At 38.2% G+C, this 16,027-nt stretch overlaps 1 protein-coding gene across 3 annotated transcripts in view; it reads right to left on the reverse strand.

Moving 5' to 3' along the window:
• CSMD3 (CUB and Sushi multiple domains 3) overlaps positions 1 to 16,027 on the reverse strand; it is a 1,044,618-nt gene that overhangs the window by 284,971 nt on the left and 743,620 nt on the right. For all 3 annotated transcript variants that reach the window (XM_061605340.1, XM_061605331.1, XM_061605321.1), the window contains 4 exons: positions 15,016 to 15,207; positions 7,477 to 7,615; positions 5,363 to 5,550; positions 4,072 to 4,266 (listed from right to left, as the gene is read on the reverse strand). In XM_061605340.1, coding sequence (XP_061461324.1) covers positions 4,072 to 4,266; positions 5,363 to 5,550; positions 7,477 to 7,615; positions 15,016 to 15,207 — 714 coding nt within the window. The remainder of the gene's footprint in view (positions 1 to 4,071; positions 4,267 to 5,362; positions 5,551 to 7,476; positions 7,616 to 15,015; positions 15,208 to 16,027) is intronic.

Raw genomic sequence — 16,027 nt, forward strand, 5'->3', positions numbered from 1 at the left:
ATTAATACCTTTGCACAGTCATTAACCAAAATGGAGATGACAGTCAAGAAATCAGAAGTCTAGGACTGGGGAGGGCAGCCATGAGAGAACTCGAAAAAGGTCCTCAAATGCAAAGATGTATCACTGAACACTAAAGTCAGAATCATTCAGACCATGATATTCCCGATCTCTAATTATGGATGTGAAAGTTGGACAGTGAAAAAAGTGGATAAGAGAAAAATCAACTCATTTGAAATGTGGTGTTGGAGGAGCATGGACTGCGAAAAAGACAAATGGATGTTAGAACAAATTAAACCAGAACTATCACTAGAAGCTAAAATGATGAAACTGAGGTTATCATACTTTGGACACATAATGGGAAGACATGATTCACTAGAAAAGACAATAATTCTGGGAAAAACAGAAGGGAGTAGAAAAAGAGGAAGGACAAACAAGAGATGGATTGATTCCATAAAGGAAGCCACAGACCTGAACTTACAAGATCTGAACAGGGTGGTTCACAACAGATGCTACTGGAGGTCGCTGATTCATAGGGTCACCATAAGTCAAATTTGACTTGAAGTCACATAACAACAACAATTCCATTCGCACACAACCACAAATACAGCTATATAAGTGGATTTTTTAAAAAGAAAAATGATGTTCTCTCCTTCCCCCCCAAAAATACTGGAGTATACTATTGTTTATATTAATTACATATGAAGAGTTGGAACATTCACGTAAAGTCATGAAGTACAAGATTAACGGGGCTCAAAATGTTTGTCTCAAAGAAATGAAATGTAGGACCTTGAATTCTGCTGGGACTCAGGTTTCAAACTGAGTCAAAGAGGAATTCTCACTCTGCATCCAGTCCCATGCACCCAGAAGTGAAACACCTCCTTCCTTACCATTCATTTCTCCTCCCATCACACCTATCCCAATTTCCCTTTTTTAAACCATAAAAAGGTTCGAGGAATAAACAGAATTCAGTTTGGCTCAAAAATAAGTGGAACTACTTCCTCTTTGGGGGGTAACCATCTCAACTTCCAATTCACCTGTGAGGTGAAGGAGTCACATGGTCATATGATGAACTAATTGCAATAACTAAATCTTCAAAAGGGATGTGTGTTATTACACAACAAACATGTATTGTTTGCAGATGACATCCAGCTCTATCACTTCATTCTGTCTGATGCTAGACAAATGTCTAACAAGACTGAATCCTAACAAGACAGAGGCACCACGTGTGTGTGGTTCCCATGTTCTAGTAACTGAAAGCCTATTCTAGCTGGGGTTGTATTCCCTTTGAAGGAACAGGTATACAGCCTGAAGGTACTTCTTGACCCAACATTGAGATCTGAGGCTGCAGCAAGCATACTGAACATATAAAAAAACTAGTATGTAATTTATTTATTTATTTTTATTTATTTATTGCACTTTTAGACCGCCCTTTAGCGACAAGCTCTCAGGGCGGTGTACAACAAGATAAAAACAGATTAAAATACAGGTGTGGGTACAATACAATATGAAAACATATTTAAAAACAAAATTAAGACAAAAAATTAAAATTAAAATAGATTAAATTTAACATTTAACATTTAATATGCCTGGGCAAAGAGGTAGGTCTTTACCTGGCGCCAAAAAGATAATAAGGAAGGTGCCAGGTGTATCTCGTCAGGGAGGGCGTTACATAATTCAGGGGCCACCACTGAGAAGGCCCTAGCTCTAGTTATTGCTCTCCGAGCCTCCCTATGAGTTGGAACCCGGAGAAGGGCCTTCAACGTCGAGCGCAGCGACCGGGTAGGTACATAGCGGGAGAGGCGTTCCGTCAGGTATTGCGGTCCGATGCCGTTAACGGCTTTATAGGTAAGAACCAACACTTTGAATCTGGCCCGGAAACATATTGGTAGCCAGTGCACCTGGGCCAGGACAGGTGTTACATGGTCAGATTTTTTAGACCAAGTAAGGACTCTGGCCACAGCATTCTGCACCAGCTGAAGTTTCCGAACCGTCTTCAAAGGTAGCCCTACGTAGAGTGCATTACAGTAGTCCAATCTAGAGGTTACCAGAGCATGGATAACTGTGGCGAGGTTCTCCCTGTCCAGATAGGGTTGTAGTTGGAATACCTTGTACTCATGCTTTGCATGTATTTACAAGTATAATGACTTGCCAGCCCCTTCTCTGAGTGTTAGTGTAACATGGATGATTCCTCCCCCCATGAAAATAGCACATTTTATTTTATTTTATTTTATTTTTTGGAGAGCCAGTGTGGTGTAGTGGTTAAGGTGTTGGATTACGACCTGGGAGACCAGGGTTCGAATCCCCACATAGCCATAAAGCACACTGGGTGATCTTGGGCCAGTCACTGCCTCTCAGCCTCATGAAAACCCTATTCATAGGGTCGTCATAAGTTGGAATCGACTTGAAGGCAGTACATTTACATTTTTATTTTGTTTTTAAGGAGGAAATGTGCACTTTTGTTCGGACTCAAACAGAATGGTAATTATGTTCTGGAGTCTTCTCAGCATGAAATGGGGTTTTCCACTATGCAGAACAATAAAGTACTAACTTGTAAACAATAGATATTAGTTATGTGAAAGGTAAAATCTTATGTAATACTGTTGGAAGGAAGTGCACTTGTTGAAACTGACAAAAACCAGTTCTTATTCTTTGTCATATGAATAAGTTTAATCTGCACACTTTAATTACATTCTGCTTTTAACAGCTATCATCAAATGCCAAATGGCTTAGTGTATTAGACTGGTTAATCTTTGCATTCATTCATATTAGAATGAGATTGTGGACTTGGTTCACATCCCTCAATTATTACAGAGACTTCAAGGACATTTGAAATAAGGATATTAGCCAAAGGTAAGCTACACCTAATGTAGAGAGGTACTGGAGAAATGTTAAAGTATATAGCTTTCTTTCACTAGCTTAGTTAAAAATAAAAATATTTTTTTAAAAAAATAAAATAAAAGAATGATTAAATGTTAAAAATAAAAGAAGAATGATTAAATGGATCTTGTTAAAACATTTGTTAGGATATGAAAATGGGAAAAAAGACAATTTGTGGGTTATTTTATAGACATCAGGTCATGTAGGAGCCACATAATATAGGGATGGGGAACCTGTGGCCTTCCAAATGCAATTCCACAACTAATTTGACCTGTAAAACACTTTTCTCCAGGTCACCTACCCAACACTTGACACCATATATGGTCCAGGTAAAGATGTTGCTTGCTGCTGAAAGTACAGTTTGCAGTGTCCCTTTACTTGTGCAGTTGGATTTCAAACCATCCAGACAAAGGAATCCACTTCACCTGAAGTCATGGTGGGCAATCAAATCCAACTGTCAAAATGGTCCAGGTGTGGGGAATATCACGATTTGGCCCATTGGCCAAAACCAGTTCCCCAGCTAGCATGGATGATGGTCAGGGATGATACGAGTTGTAGTACATCTGCTGAATGACCAAAGTTCCAGCAGCCCCAATGGAAGCACAGAATACTCAGGCTCATATCTCACCATTATTGACATCATTACTGATGCCTGTCCTGACCCAAAAAAGAATGATTTATTGGATTCCTTCACCTTAATATTACCTTCTCATCTGCTGTCATGTGAAGCTTTGCTGCCATATGAGGTTAGTTTTTGTTATTGCTGCTGCTGCTTGCATACCTAGCATGACCAGGTCAGATTTGTTTGATGAGCCTTAATTTGTAGAAAAGTAAAATGACTACAAAATAACAATACCATAGAGTGCTGGGGGAAAAAAAACTTCCAAGTTTATATAATACCTGCATTTATTGTCTCTTCTTGCATATTATTCCTTGACTACACAAAGTGGGGAATGTTTGATGGAGATATGGAAATAGTGCACTACCCTGCAGCTCACTATAACAGCCTGATGTGCTGAATGCATCTCTCTTTGTGTGTACCCCATGGAGATCCCTCTGTTCACGTCCCTGCATTTGTGGTGGAGCCCATGTGTCCTCAAGATAAATACATTTATGAAAATAAATGTAAACATATACTTCCTCCTGCAAATCAGGAGTCAGATTGTTCCCCATACTCTACACCCCAAAACTCACCATGACAGCTTGGTAAGGCTCTGTTCCATCCAGGTCTCCCATCATCTCCCATAATACAAGTGAGAGTAGAGTATCCTTGAAGAACATAACCAGCATCACAATAATATGTGACTGTCGACCCCAATTTATAATCCATTCCAAGTCTTGTGCCATTCATTATATTCCCAGGATCAAAGCAGGACTCACGTAGTTTGGCTGTAATAAGAAGAAATAGGCAGTCTTAGTTATGAGAATTTCTTTACCTACCAAGACAATTTTATCTTAATGGGTCTTTGTCCCAATCTATTGCACCAAGATGAGTTTCTCTAAACTATATACCTCTTACAGAATGGTTTTGTTAGATGATCTTTGTTAATTTCACACACTGTGTACAGTTCACTGCACAAAGATAGTGTCTGACTATATTAATAGTCCAGTGAAACACAAATAAGTGTACTCTTCTGCTAAGTACAAATTATTTCATCAATCAAGCAGACTGAATGTGGAAAAATGTATCCAAATCTCTTCACTTACCATCATTGTCTAAAGGCCAAACTAGATGAGAGTCTTCTGAAGGCCTCTGTGTCTCTCCTAAAATGCAGTTGCAAGAGGCTTCATTTCTGACCACAGTAGTGACAGTGGAGGAGGGAGTGCTTAAACCTTTCATGTCATGCCATCTTTTCAGTTCAATCACACCCACATCCATACACCATTCTCCAAATCAAAGGGTCCTAGTATATTTTCCACCAAAGGTGCTCATTAGGAAAAAAAGTGTCATGAATTAAAAATGTTAAATTGTCCACTTGCCCCCTCCCACAGTTGCATTTCAGTTTAATATAGCCAGTGATTGTTTGTCTCCTGGCACCTCATCTAATTTGACGTCACTGAGATGGTATACCTGTATCTAGGTGCTACTGCTTTGCAATGAGGGCTCTTGATTGAATTATTCTGCAAACAAAAACATACCGTATGTAACAAATTACATGTCAGGGGAGGGCTAGGCTTCTCCCTAATGTACCTTTGTTTTTACAAAAATTGTAGAGAGATTTGTTTGTATGGCAGTACATTCAGTCATGTAATCTTCCTCCTACAGACTGAATTTGTACAACTAGGGATGGACAGATCAGCCTAGTCATGTCAGTTTCACATGCATTTAGTCATAAGTCAGTTCTGGCAAATCACAGCTTAAAACAGGGTACATACCGACCATTAAATGAGCATATCTTAAGTTTATGCAGAATTGTTTTAAAAAAGCAGTTCAATGCTGAGCATCAAAAAGTCTACAATTTGCAGTACAGTTACTTTCACTTACCTTTATACTCCAAGTGGAAACCAGTAAAACTAACAGATCCATCACTTCGAAAAGCCAAGTGCATGGAGTTGGAACTACTTTCTATCCTCTCAGGTAACTTGCTATCTTGAAAGCTTCCAATTAGTGGGCTATTGCTGTCTGGTCCGTCATAGATATAAAGAAAGTCATAGTTTGGTTCTATACTGAAGCTGCAAAAAATATATATATACATATTTTGAGATAGAGATAGAAATGTTTGATGGAATGTGTTTTGCCCAATAATATCATCCTAATAAATCCTGCTATCTGGTAAAACTATTCTATATGAAAAGGTTTTGCAATGCTTTTGCGGACAAATTTACTTCAATTTTTGGGGCCACTTCCAAGTCAAATAGTACCCTTTTGTAATAGAATGGTAGTACATAGAAGTGTAAAACATTTTCTTACAGATTACTATAATTCTGTGCATCTTTTAAACATTGTGTTTGCATATCTCCTGACATCGGATTTGCTGTGAACTTTTTGTTTGCATTTACTTTCACAAATATTCTGACCATGTTATTATCCTTTATAGGTTAGACATGCAGTACTCACAACAGATTTGCTTTGTTTAATCTGTGACATCATTTTAGGTACTGAATTGTGGTAGAGAATTTGAGCAAACATTATTTAATAACCAGGATAGCATTGCTCACCTGAGCCTTATTATTATGTAAATATATGGCTTATAAAATGGGTCCGTAACATGAGTATGACATTTTCCTTTAATCTCTGATAAAAGCTGCAATGCATACATCTCCTATTAAAGCGGTAAAACCTAGATCACCAATGTTTTAGTTTGTGTCAACAACATATTGCCCCATATATATTGACAATGTTATCCTAAAGATTAAAAAACTTTAATGGGTTTAAGAAGATAAGAGCCTAGCTGAATCAGACCAAAGGCCTATCTAGTCCAGTATTCTGTTTCTACTGTGACCAACCAAAAGTCTACAAGATGCCCACAAGCAGGACATGAACACAATAGCACTCTCATAATAGCTTGATTGTGTCACTTTATAAACCTCAGTTTCCACATTAGCACTTTCAGCCACAAAGTGCACCCACAAATTTTTCTCATGACTATATTTGGTGCATGTTTCTTGAGTCATGAATTATTATAAATCCACAATAGAAGCCAAAAAGCATAAATGATTTTTAAAAAGAACACTAAGTAACTTATGACACACGAGATAAACTCTCCATCAAATTACTTAAAACTAATAAATAACTAACCTTAACAAACATAGTATCACAGCATTGTATTGACATATACCAGTGGCAGCTGAAAACCTATTGATTTGGCTAGAGATTCCAATATCTTATAACCATTGGCTTTAAATGGTTGTCTTATGATTTGGCTGGTTTTTATGTATTGGTTTGTTCAGTTTTTCCTCTTTTTATTGTTAAATTTTATTGTGTTGCTTTCTTTTCACCGTGTGTTAAAAAAGGTTATGCTAAAGGACAACCAACACATAATATAATATAATATAATATAATATAATATAATATAATATAATATAATATAATATAATATAATATAATATAATATAATATCAGTTTGAAGATTAGTTTAAAAATAAGTACTGTTTTTAGACTGAACAGCTTGTTTTCTGAAACACATGGGCTTTTTATGTGTTTGCTTTCTGTTTGCTTATAGGTTTTAGTATAGATAAAACAATAAATCTAAACAAATTATTTAGACATATTTTATTTTTTTATGAAGTTTGGAAGCCATTCTGCAGGCTATGTTTGTTTGGTGGAAGAACAGGGTATAAATTAAACAAGTAAAAATCACCACCCCAAAATATACAGGGTTCTCCTAGTACCCACCATATTGATTATTTTCTCATAAACAGAGGTATTCCTTCGTATCTCAGACAAGCATACATATACTTTTATATCACGAGCAACTCTGAATACATTTGAGTAAGATCCTGACTGCTTTATTCCAACACCCCAATCAGATCCATTATTATGAAAGCCAGATGTACCAGGCTTTGAAAAAGCAACCCACTTGCAATGTTTAGCAGTTAATATTCTCAGGGATCAGCAACATGTTCATTATTTCAAGTTTAGGTCAACCAGTTACTTACCTGATAAATGCTAATGATATTACATAGTCATTATTAACAGTGATAGTCCAATCACAGTCTCTGCTATGGGGATAAGGATGAGGGAAATTTGGTGAAAGAATAAAACCCGATGAGCCTGTCAGATTGCCTCCACAAGGTGCTGTGAATGAATCAAACAAATATGATGACAGGTGAACCGTCAACACGATTCCATAATGTTTAAAATCAGTGTGAACAATAAGCAATAATCAAGGAGGGGAAAATATTGCTTCCAAGTTGGACCAGTGAACCTATCATTATTCTAATTTATTCTCCAAGATCATATGATATTTAATTTTATTTTTCAGTAGCTCCAGATAAGAAAGCATTCTGGTTACAGAAAGAGAGGGGGGAAATCTGTTAAAAACATATGCAAACTTTTGAGCTTTATTGATTAAACTTTTTCATATTGTATGACTATGCATAAAACAACGTGAGTAGCATGTCTTTAAAGAGGATTTTAATTATGGAAATTATCAGAACAAGATCACACTAGGGTATCTGGTAGCAAATGTGCATGCCATTATCTTAAAAATTAAATTAAATAACAGGGCAGAGCATCAGTGAGCACAACTAGGGTATCCTGTCCTCTTTTACATATATTCTGATGAAATTAGCCAGTCGATATTATTTTTGAGTCAGTGATAAACTAGTATGAGTTATAGTTTTACAATCATGATAAAGATCCAATAGTGGACCTGTTGAGGGGGATCCTAGAAGAAATATGCAAATCCTATTAGAGATATGTGATTTGTGTAAATATTTATTTTTATAATTGGTTTTGCTCAAGAAAGTTAATATATCTTGTTTTTAAAAAAAGATTGAAGTTATAACACACTGAACTTCCTAACTGAAGTTCTTTCAAGCATCCTAGCATTATCATAAGGACCATTTTCCACATACTTGCCATGTTTCAATACTTTCCTTTTCATGGGGAAATAATAAGCCCATAAAAATGGGTTTTGTCCCAGCATAATTTCCAGAGGAACAAGCTGAATCTAAAATTACACCAGTGACTGCAGATTTAATTTATGATTTCTCCCACATGGATTCCTGGGAAGAAGGTTGTGAATGTAGAGAAATGTTTAGTAATATTAGAAATAGGAGAAAGATGTAATTTGGAATGACTATTGCACCACTGAGGATAAGTAGCAATGCCCTGACAATTTCCTTCAAAGTTAATGTGCCAGTTAGTCCAAACAATGAACGTCAATGGAGGAGGTAAGCCCTACCCCACAGTGTTCCTTTGAAGGCCTCTCAAACAAAATAAACAGAATGTGAGTTTATACGTGCAGCCACACAAAATATCTATTACTGGTGATTTGTGATCATAGTATTATTATATAAAAGAAACACAACAAATCATTCACACAACAAATGTCATTTACATGACAAGCAAACTACACATAAATCAATATAATTATAGTTGTGTATAAGACAATCTTAAGATTGATGTAAACTCATTGGAATCAAATATTTTATATTGGAATTAGCATGGCACTTGTTCATTTTTATGAGCATTTTGTACTGAATGTGAAGTATAGATATTTAACTTACAACTAATCTAAAGGCAAGTAGTCCTGATTTAATGGCCTATGTGTATGTGTGTGGACAAGTTCTGATCCCCCTATTTCTTTTCCTAAACAGCAGCACAGAACTCAAGGCTATGGCAGGTCATCTGAGGTTTATCCACCGGTATTTAGCCTATGCATCACCATCAAGCTGTGGGCAAAGGGGGAACTACAGTGAGACCAGGCCCAGCCAAGCAAGTACCAGGTCAGAACCAGAGCAGTACCAGCAAAATAAGCTCCTCCCTCTTGTACAGCTACATCTCTCTCTCTCTCTCTCTCTCTCTCTCTCTCTCTCTCATTGCAGTATATTAAATAATATCAGTCACATATAAAACATGGTATTATCTGCACATTTAAACATTAAAAATAATAAACACTGAAAAATGTTAAGGATTACATGTTTGTCATAACTCAATAATCATTCAATAATCAATCAAGGAAAAAAGATGGGGAAACAGATTGAAAAGACGTAGGGAAGGGAAAGACAAACAAATGAACAAATAAGAAATGAAAACAAACACCACCAAGTAACAACAAGAAAAGAAACAGGTCAATATATAAGCCAATCAGTGTTTTACAATAAAGGGAAAGAGTGGGTCAGGTAATATTTGGTAACTCATATAAATGCTACCTGTGAGGTTTCCTCACTAGCTTGCATGTGCTAGCATGCCAGAGGTGGTTTGTGGCTGGACAAATGCATGACAAACTCTGCAAAGCACAAAGCCTCCAACAAATTCCTGATGGGCCTTGCTGATAATTTCCTCTTTCAAAAAGTAGAAGAAGGAACAAGGGGATTGGCAATCCTGGACCTGATCTTAACTAACAGGGATGAATTGGTCACAGGAATTAAAGCGGTCGGTACCTTGGGGGAAAGTGACCACGTAATGCTGGAATTCGTGATGCTGGGGAAAGCCAAAGGAGAATATAGTCAAATATGGACCTTGGATTTCAGGAAAGCCGATTTTAGCAAGCTCAGGGAAATGATGGGTAGGATCCCGTGGCTAGATAGACTAAAGAAAAAAGGAGCCCAAGAAGCGTGGGAGTTAAAATAAAAAAGAGCATGTATAAAGAATGGAAGGAACGACGCATCACCAAGGAAGAGTACCGACGAGCGGCTCGGGCTTGCAGGAATAGTGTAAGGAAAGCTAAAACCCAGAATGAGCTGAGGCTGGTGAGGGAAGCGAGGAACAACAAAAAGGGGTTTTTCAGATATGTTCGAAGCAAGAGAAAGACCAAGGAAACGGTGGGACTGCTGCTCAATGAGGATGGCAAAATGTTGACAGATAACAAGGAAAAGGCAGAACTGCTCAACGCCTATTTTGCCTCCGTTTTCTCCCAAAAAAGGAACAGTGTGCAACCTTGCATCGGTAGCAATCTCAGTAAGGGGTCGGGATTGCAGTTCGATAAGGAGATAGTCAGGAAATACCTAGTTAACCTAAATGAGTTCAGATCTCCAGGGCCTGATGAACTGCATCCCAGAGTATTGAAGGAACTTGCTGATGTACTCTCGGAACCTCTTGCCATCATCTTTGAGAAATCCTGGAGAACGGGAGAGGTGCCCGAGGATTGGAGACGGGCAAACGTCGTCCCGCTCTTTAAAAAGGGTAAAAAAGAAGATCCGGGGAATTACAGGCCGGTCAGTCTGACTTCCGGGAAAGATATTAGAACAGATAATAAAAGAGTCCATTGGCAACTATCTAGATGACAATGCTGTGATTAGTAGGAGCCAGCATGGGTTTGTCAAGAAAAAATCCTGTCAAACTAATCTCATCTCTTTTTTTGATCAGGTCACTAGCTTAGTAGATGGTGGAAATGCTGTAGATGTCATCTATCTAGATTTCAGCAAAGAGTTTGACAAAGTTCCCCATGACCTTTTGGTTAGCAAACTGGTCAAATGCGGACTAGATGGAAATACTGTCAGGTGGATTCACAACTGGTTGGAAAACCGTACTCAAAGAGTGGTCGTCGGTGGCTCTGCTTCGGACTGGAAGGAGGTCTCGAGTGGAGTGCCACAGGGTTCTGTCCTGGGGCCGATACTCTTCAACATTTTTATCAATAACTTAGATGATGGGGTGGAGGGAAGCCTTATGAAGTTTGCAGATGATACGAAACTGGGAGGGATAGCTAACACAATGGAAGACAGGAATAAAATCCAAAGGGACCTGGATAGACTAGGAAATTGGGCTGAAATTAATAAAATGACATTCAATAAAGACAAATGCAAGATTCTGCATTTAGGCCACAAAAACAAAATGCACGGGTACAGGATGGGAAATACCCGGCTTAGCAGTAGTGCGTGTGAGAAGGACCTTGGAATTGTAGTGGATCGCAAGTTGAACATGACCCAGCAGTGTGATGCTGTGGCAAAAAAGGCAAACACGGTTTTGGGCTGCATAAACAGAGCTATAGTTTCCAGGTCGAGGGAAGTAATAGTCCCACTATATTCTGCATTAGTCAGGCCTCATCAGGAATACTGCGTTCAGTTCTGGGCGCCTCATTTTAAGAAAGATATAGACAAGTTGGAGCGGGTTTAGAAGAGGGCGACGAGGATGATAGCCGGTATGGAGAACAAGTCTTATGAGGAAAGGTTGAAGGAACTTGGCATGTTCAGTCTGGTGAAGAGAAGGCTGAGGGGTGACATGATTGCACTCTTTAAGTACCTGAAGGGCTGTCACATAGAGGAGGGTACAGATTTGTTCTCTGATGTCCCAGAGGGTAGGACTAGGTCTAATGGTTTTAAGTTGTAGGAGCGTAGATTCAGATTGGACATTAGAAGAAACTTCTTGACAGTAAGGGCAGTTCGGCAATGGAACCGACTGCCTAGGGAGGTGGTGGGATCCCCTTCGCTGGATGTCTTCAAGCAGAGGCTGGACAGCTATCTGCGGGAGATGCTCTAGCTGTGGATTTCCTGCTGTGAGCAGGGGGTTGGACTCGATGGCCTACAAGGCCCCTTCCAACTCTATGATTCTATGAGTTTCCCTGGCACGTGTAGCTAATTATCTCTACTCCTTGCTGGTCCTGATGATTATTGTTAATAATATTTATTGTATTACAATTGTGACCTATGACTGCCAAATCAAGTATCTATCACTTATTACCATTCCCCAAGAGTCCCTTAAATACAGGTCTAGGAAATATTCTTAGAAAAAGTGTACAGACAACATTAGTTGTGTGAATGCAATTAATGCACATATTTTCTGTTACATAGGTAATAGCCATCAATAAGACTGATCAGTCCCACAACTGTGGGCAGGAGGGAAGGGAAAGATTAACTCTTTCTGTCTCTGACATGGTTCCAACAAAAAATGCTGCAGCTGTTACTTGCTTCTCAAGGGAAGCTCCAACGAGTGCCAATTAACACAATTAATGTCATGTCTCATTGGGGCCTAAATTCTGCTGATCAGTTTGACAGTAAAATATAATAAAATGGCATGTCTATACTTTAGCATCTTTTGATTTTCACAGATGTATACTTTATGTTAACCACTTAGTAACACATATTGAATAATTACCATCTATGACAAGTCACTTCCATCTTATAAATAGGGCATGTGCCCCGAGTCCATTAAGCACCTGGTAGTGCCCCAGCTTTGGTTCTTTGAATTCAGAAAGTCATGTGTTTGTTACTTTAGATTAATTAGGGCGGAGTAAAAAAACCCCCACAGATATGGGCCATTTAGACGTCCTCCTTTGCACTATCAGAATTGCTTTTTAAGTTTTTTTTAATGCTTTTAAAATAAGTTTTTAAAGGTGTCCTGTTTTAAAGTCTTTTGTTTTTAAGATATTTTAGAGTTCTTTTAGTGTTTTTGTTTGCTGCCCTGGGCTCCTTCTGGAAAGAAGGGCAGTATAGAAATTTAATAACTAAGTAAATAAATAAATAAATAAATTCAATGGCTCTCTGTGTGTGTTTTGTAAAACAATCCTAAAACTTTAGTACTAGCAAAGATGCTTGAGGTGAAGTGGCTAAAATACTGTACCAGCACTCTGTTTTATAAAACATGAATATAAACAGATGCTGCAGAGCCATTGCTCAATCAGATTAAAAAAAAAAAAGATAGCCTTGTGGAAACATTTAGGATGGAGTAAAACACTCATACATTTTAATTCTAACAGGCAGAACAAGATGTGAATTTCTGGGTTTCTTTGATTTAATAATTTTTGTTTAACTGCTTTTTTATACAATAAATTCCAGAGGGAAACACATAGTTCCATTAAAGTCTTTGTTCTGTGTTAATGTTTGTGTGTGTGTGTGTGCGTGTGTCTGAGGCAATCATATTTTCCAGATCTTCACAGAAAACAAAGCTGTTAGATGTTTGACCATCTCAAAACAATCTGATCTCCTATTGCTATTAAATATTTACAAAAAAATGTCATAACATCTGTCACAAAAATTCTAATAAGGCAAAATTATCAATTTTCATTAAAAATGTTCAAAAAGATTTGTTTTTCAAAAAAGCAAACCAGTTCCATTAGCAAGAAGTCTCCATATAATGCCATTGGTATGGAACAATTTAACATTAAAGTTCTATATGAAAGCAAACTTTGCAGAAATATTTTAGAGGATGCAAAATCTTGTAAGAAGAATGAACATCTTTAAAATATATATTTTGTATGTTAAAAATATCAACATTTCCATTCTTTTTAAGAGTCCAAAGAACCCTGACCATGAAAACACTTTGGCACATGAATCAGAGATCTCAGAATGTTCCTTTCTGACTAGAAGACCTCATGGCACCCCAGAAGCTGTTCCTGTCATGACCCTAGGGTCCAGCAAAAATCAAGACTTGATGTCAGAATCTAAGGAGCCAAACCAGGTGCAGGGTTCAAAACCTATTGGTGGAGATCAGTAGAGTTCTAAACTTGAGGCCAATGAACATGAGTCCCCATAAGAACCTCCTGAATCTGTAGGACAACAGCCTGGACCTTCACAGACATCTTCCCCTGACCAGTGCCTATCTTCAGTCCACAGGGTTGACCTTTTAAGAATCTAAAGTTAGGTACAAGGGGGCAGAGTCTGGAAGAGGTAGTCTGGGGGTAGGGCTTAAAAAGGCTCAGCTTGCTCTCAACCTTTGTGGAGTTATATGTAGGTCTGCAACTCCTGACCTGCTTTGCTGCCTTCTTTGTGAGATCTGGCAACAAACCAGAACATAACTGTCTCAAATGGTCTTCTGACTTTTTTGGAATGGTTGTTTTGGTTATATAAGGACCTGTTGGAGAGGGGGGGCTCCAAAAGACACATGTGAAAAGTATACATACTCCCCTTTGGATCTACACATTGATATATAGACGGATAGATAGGTATAGATATCAAACATGAGGCTGAAGACTTTGTGCCATTTTGTTAAAAAAAATGGCCATGAACTCTATCCCCTACTCCAGAGAAACAAACCCCAAAGAAACCTCAAAAGGTAAAAAAGGTAGATTTTTATTCATTCATGAAAAATTATACGGTACTTTTCCACTGTAGAAACAGTGCACACTAAAACACTCCAACGGGAGTAATCGCCCCGAACACATTTCCAGTGTAATTACTCTTCATTGAAATCAATCACCTATTCTGTGACTCCCAGAACACAAAGGGACTCCTTATTTGGGAGACAAACAAGGAATTTTGCTTCTGATGAAGAGAGTGGTTAGAAAACACATTAGGTGTAATAACGGCAATTGGGAATGCTTCTGTGAAAAACCTACTATTTTCTTCAGCACTTATTGAGCTTCTCCTCTTTGGTTCGATGTGGTGCTCTCCTCCCTCCTTTTCTCCTGCAAGAACTCTGCCCTCTTCAAAAGACAGAACACCATCCCACTGAGGCCTGCTAAGCTTCCCTGCTATTTGTGTCTAATGCAGTGTTGTTAACTATAAGCTATTGACTTTCAGCTTTGTGACTGTGTAACTATTAACACGTTGCCAGAGTCAGAAAAGCAGTTGTGTCTTCTCTTGATTTCTGCATACCTATACAGACTGGTGGGTTGGGCTGCCAGAAGTACCGATTTTCTACCTGAATGCAGGTTATTCTCTCATCTCCTTGCAACTCATAGCCAGGGTCACACTGAAAGATGACAGTGTCTCCAGGTTCTCTCCCATCCCCATTTCGGGTTCCATTCATGGGAACTCCAGGATCACGGCACGCTGTGGCTACAGAACCTAGAAAGAAAATAAAAATATCATATACACACACACATATACATTTTCTGGAATGCCAAAACGTTTGTTAGGCCTCTTTTCTTTGGGGAAATTACCTCAAAAATATATGGTCTACTTCAATGCTTCTTTTATGCAATTATTCTTTTATTTGGCATCTGCTTTGATTACTAACTGAGCTCACATTTTTCCAGATTTAATACTGTATAGCATTTCAGTGTATGGAACGCAATATGCCAGTAGAATGGATCTACACTATGCTTCACCCAGTGTACCAGGAATTACCACAGGGTAGCTGATGATGGGTGAAGTGGGTGTCCAATTTTATTCATATTTAGTTGGACAAAAGCCATACCACCCATTGAACATAACCCAGAGAAGTCAGCATTTCAATGAAGTCTATTTGGAATCAATGTATCCAATGAGGTTGTTCTGGCAGCACAAAGACTTCTGCCTGTGCAATTCAATTTTATCTTCTTCTCTTTGTGTACCCCCCAAATGTTTTGAGTGTCCCACTAACCCTCCAGAGAACATTTTGGAAGGGCAAGGGAAATGAACAAACAGAAAGTTATTGTGCTAACGTGATGACTTTTTCAGATACAATCCAATGGTTTTAGTAGATTCATCTCAGCAGCAAAAGAGACTTAGGAGTGCTTAGCAGTACCTTTGGCATTCTGCTCCAAACAGAAGCTTATTAATGCAATATTCTGGTAAGAATACAAATACAAATAACTTTGCTTCCCTTGAAACAAAACTTGACAGACTAGATTAGCATATATTTTATTTTTATTTAATCAACATGTTCAAGGTTTTCACTTGGGAC

The sequence above is a fragment of the Rhineura floridana genome, chromosome 1 (genome assembly GCF_030035675.1).
Source record: "Rhineura floridana isolate rRhiFlo1 chromosome 1, rRhiFlo1.hap2, whole genome shotgun sequence".
NCBI lineage: Eukaryota > Metazoa > Chordata > Lepidosauria > Squamata > Rhineuridae > Rhineura > Rhineura floridana.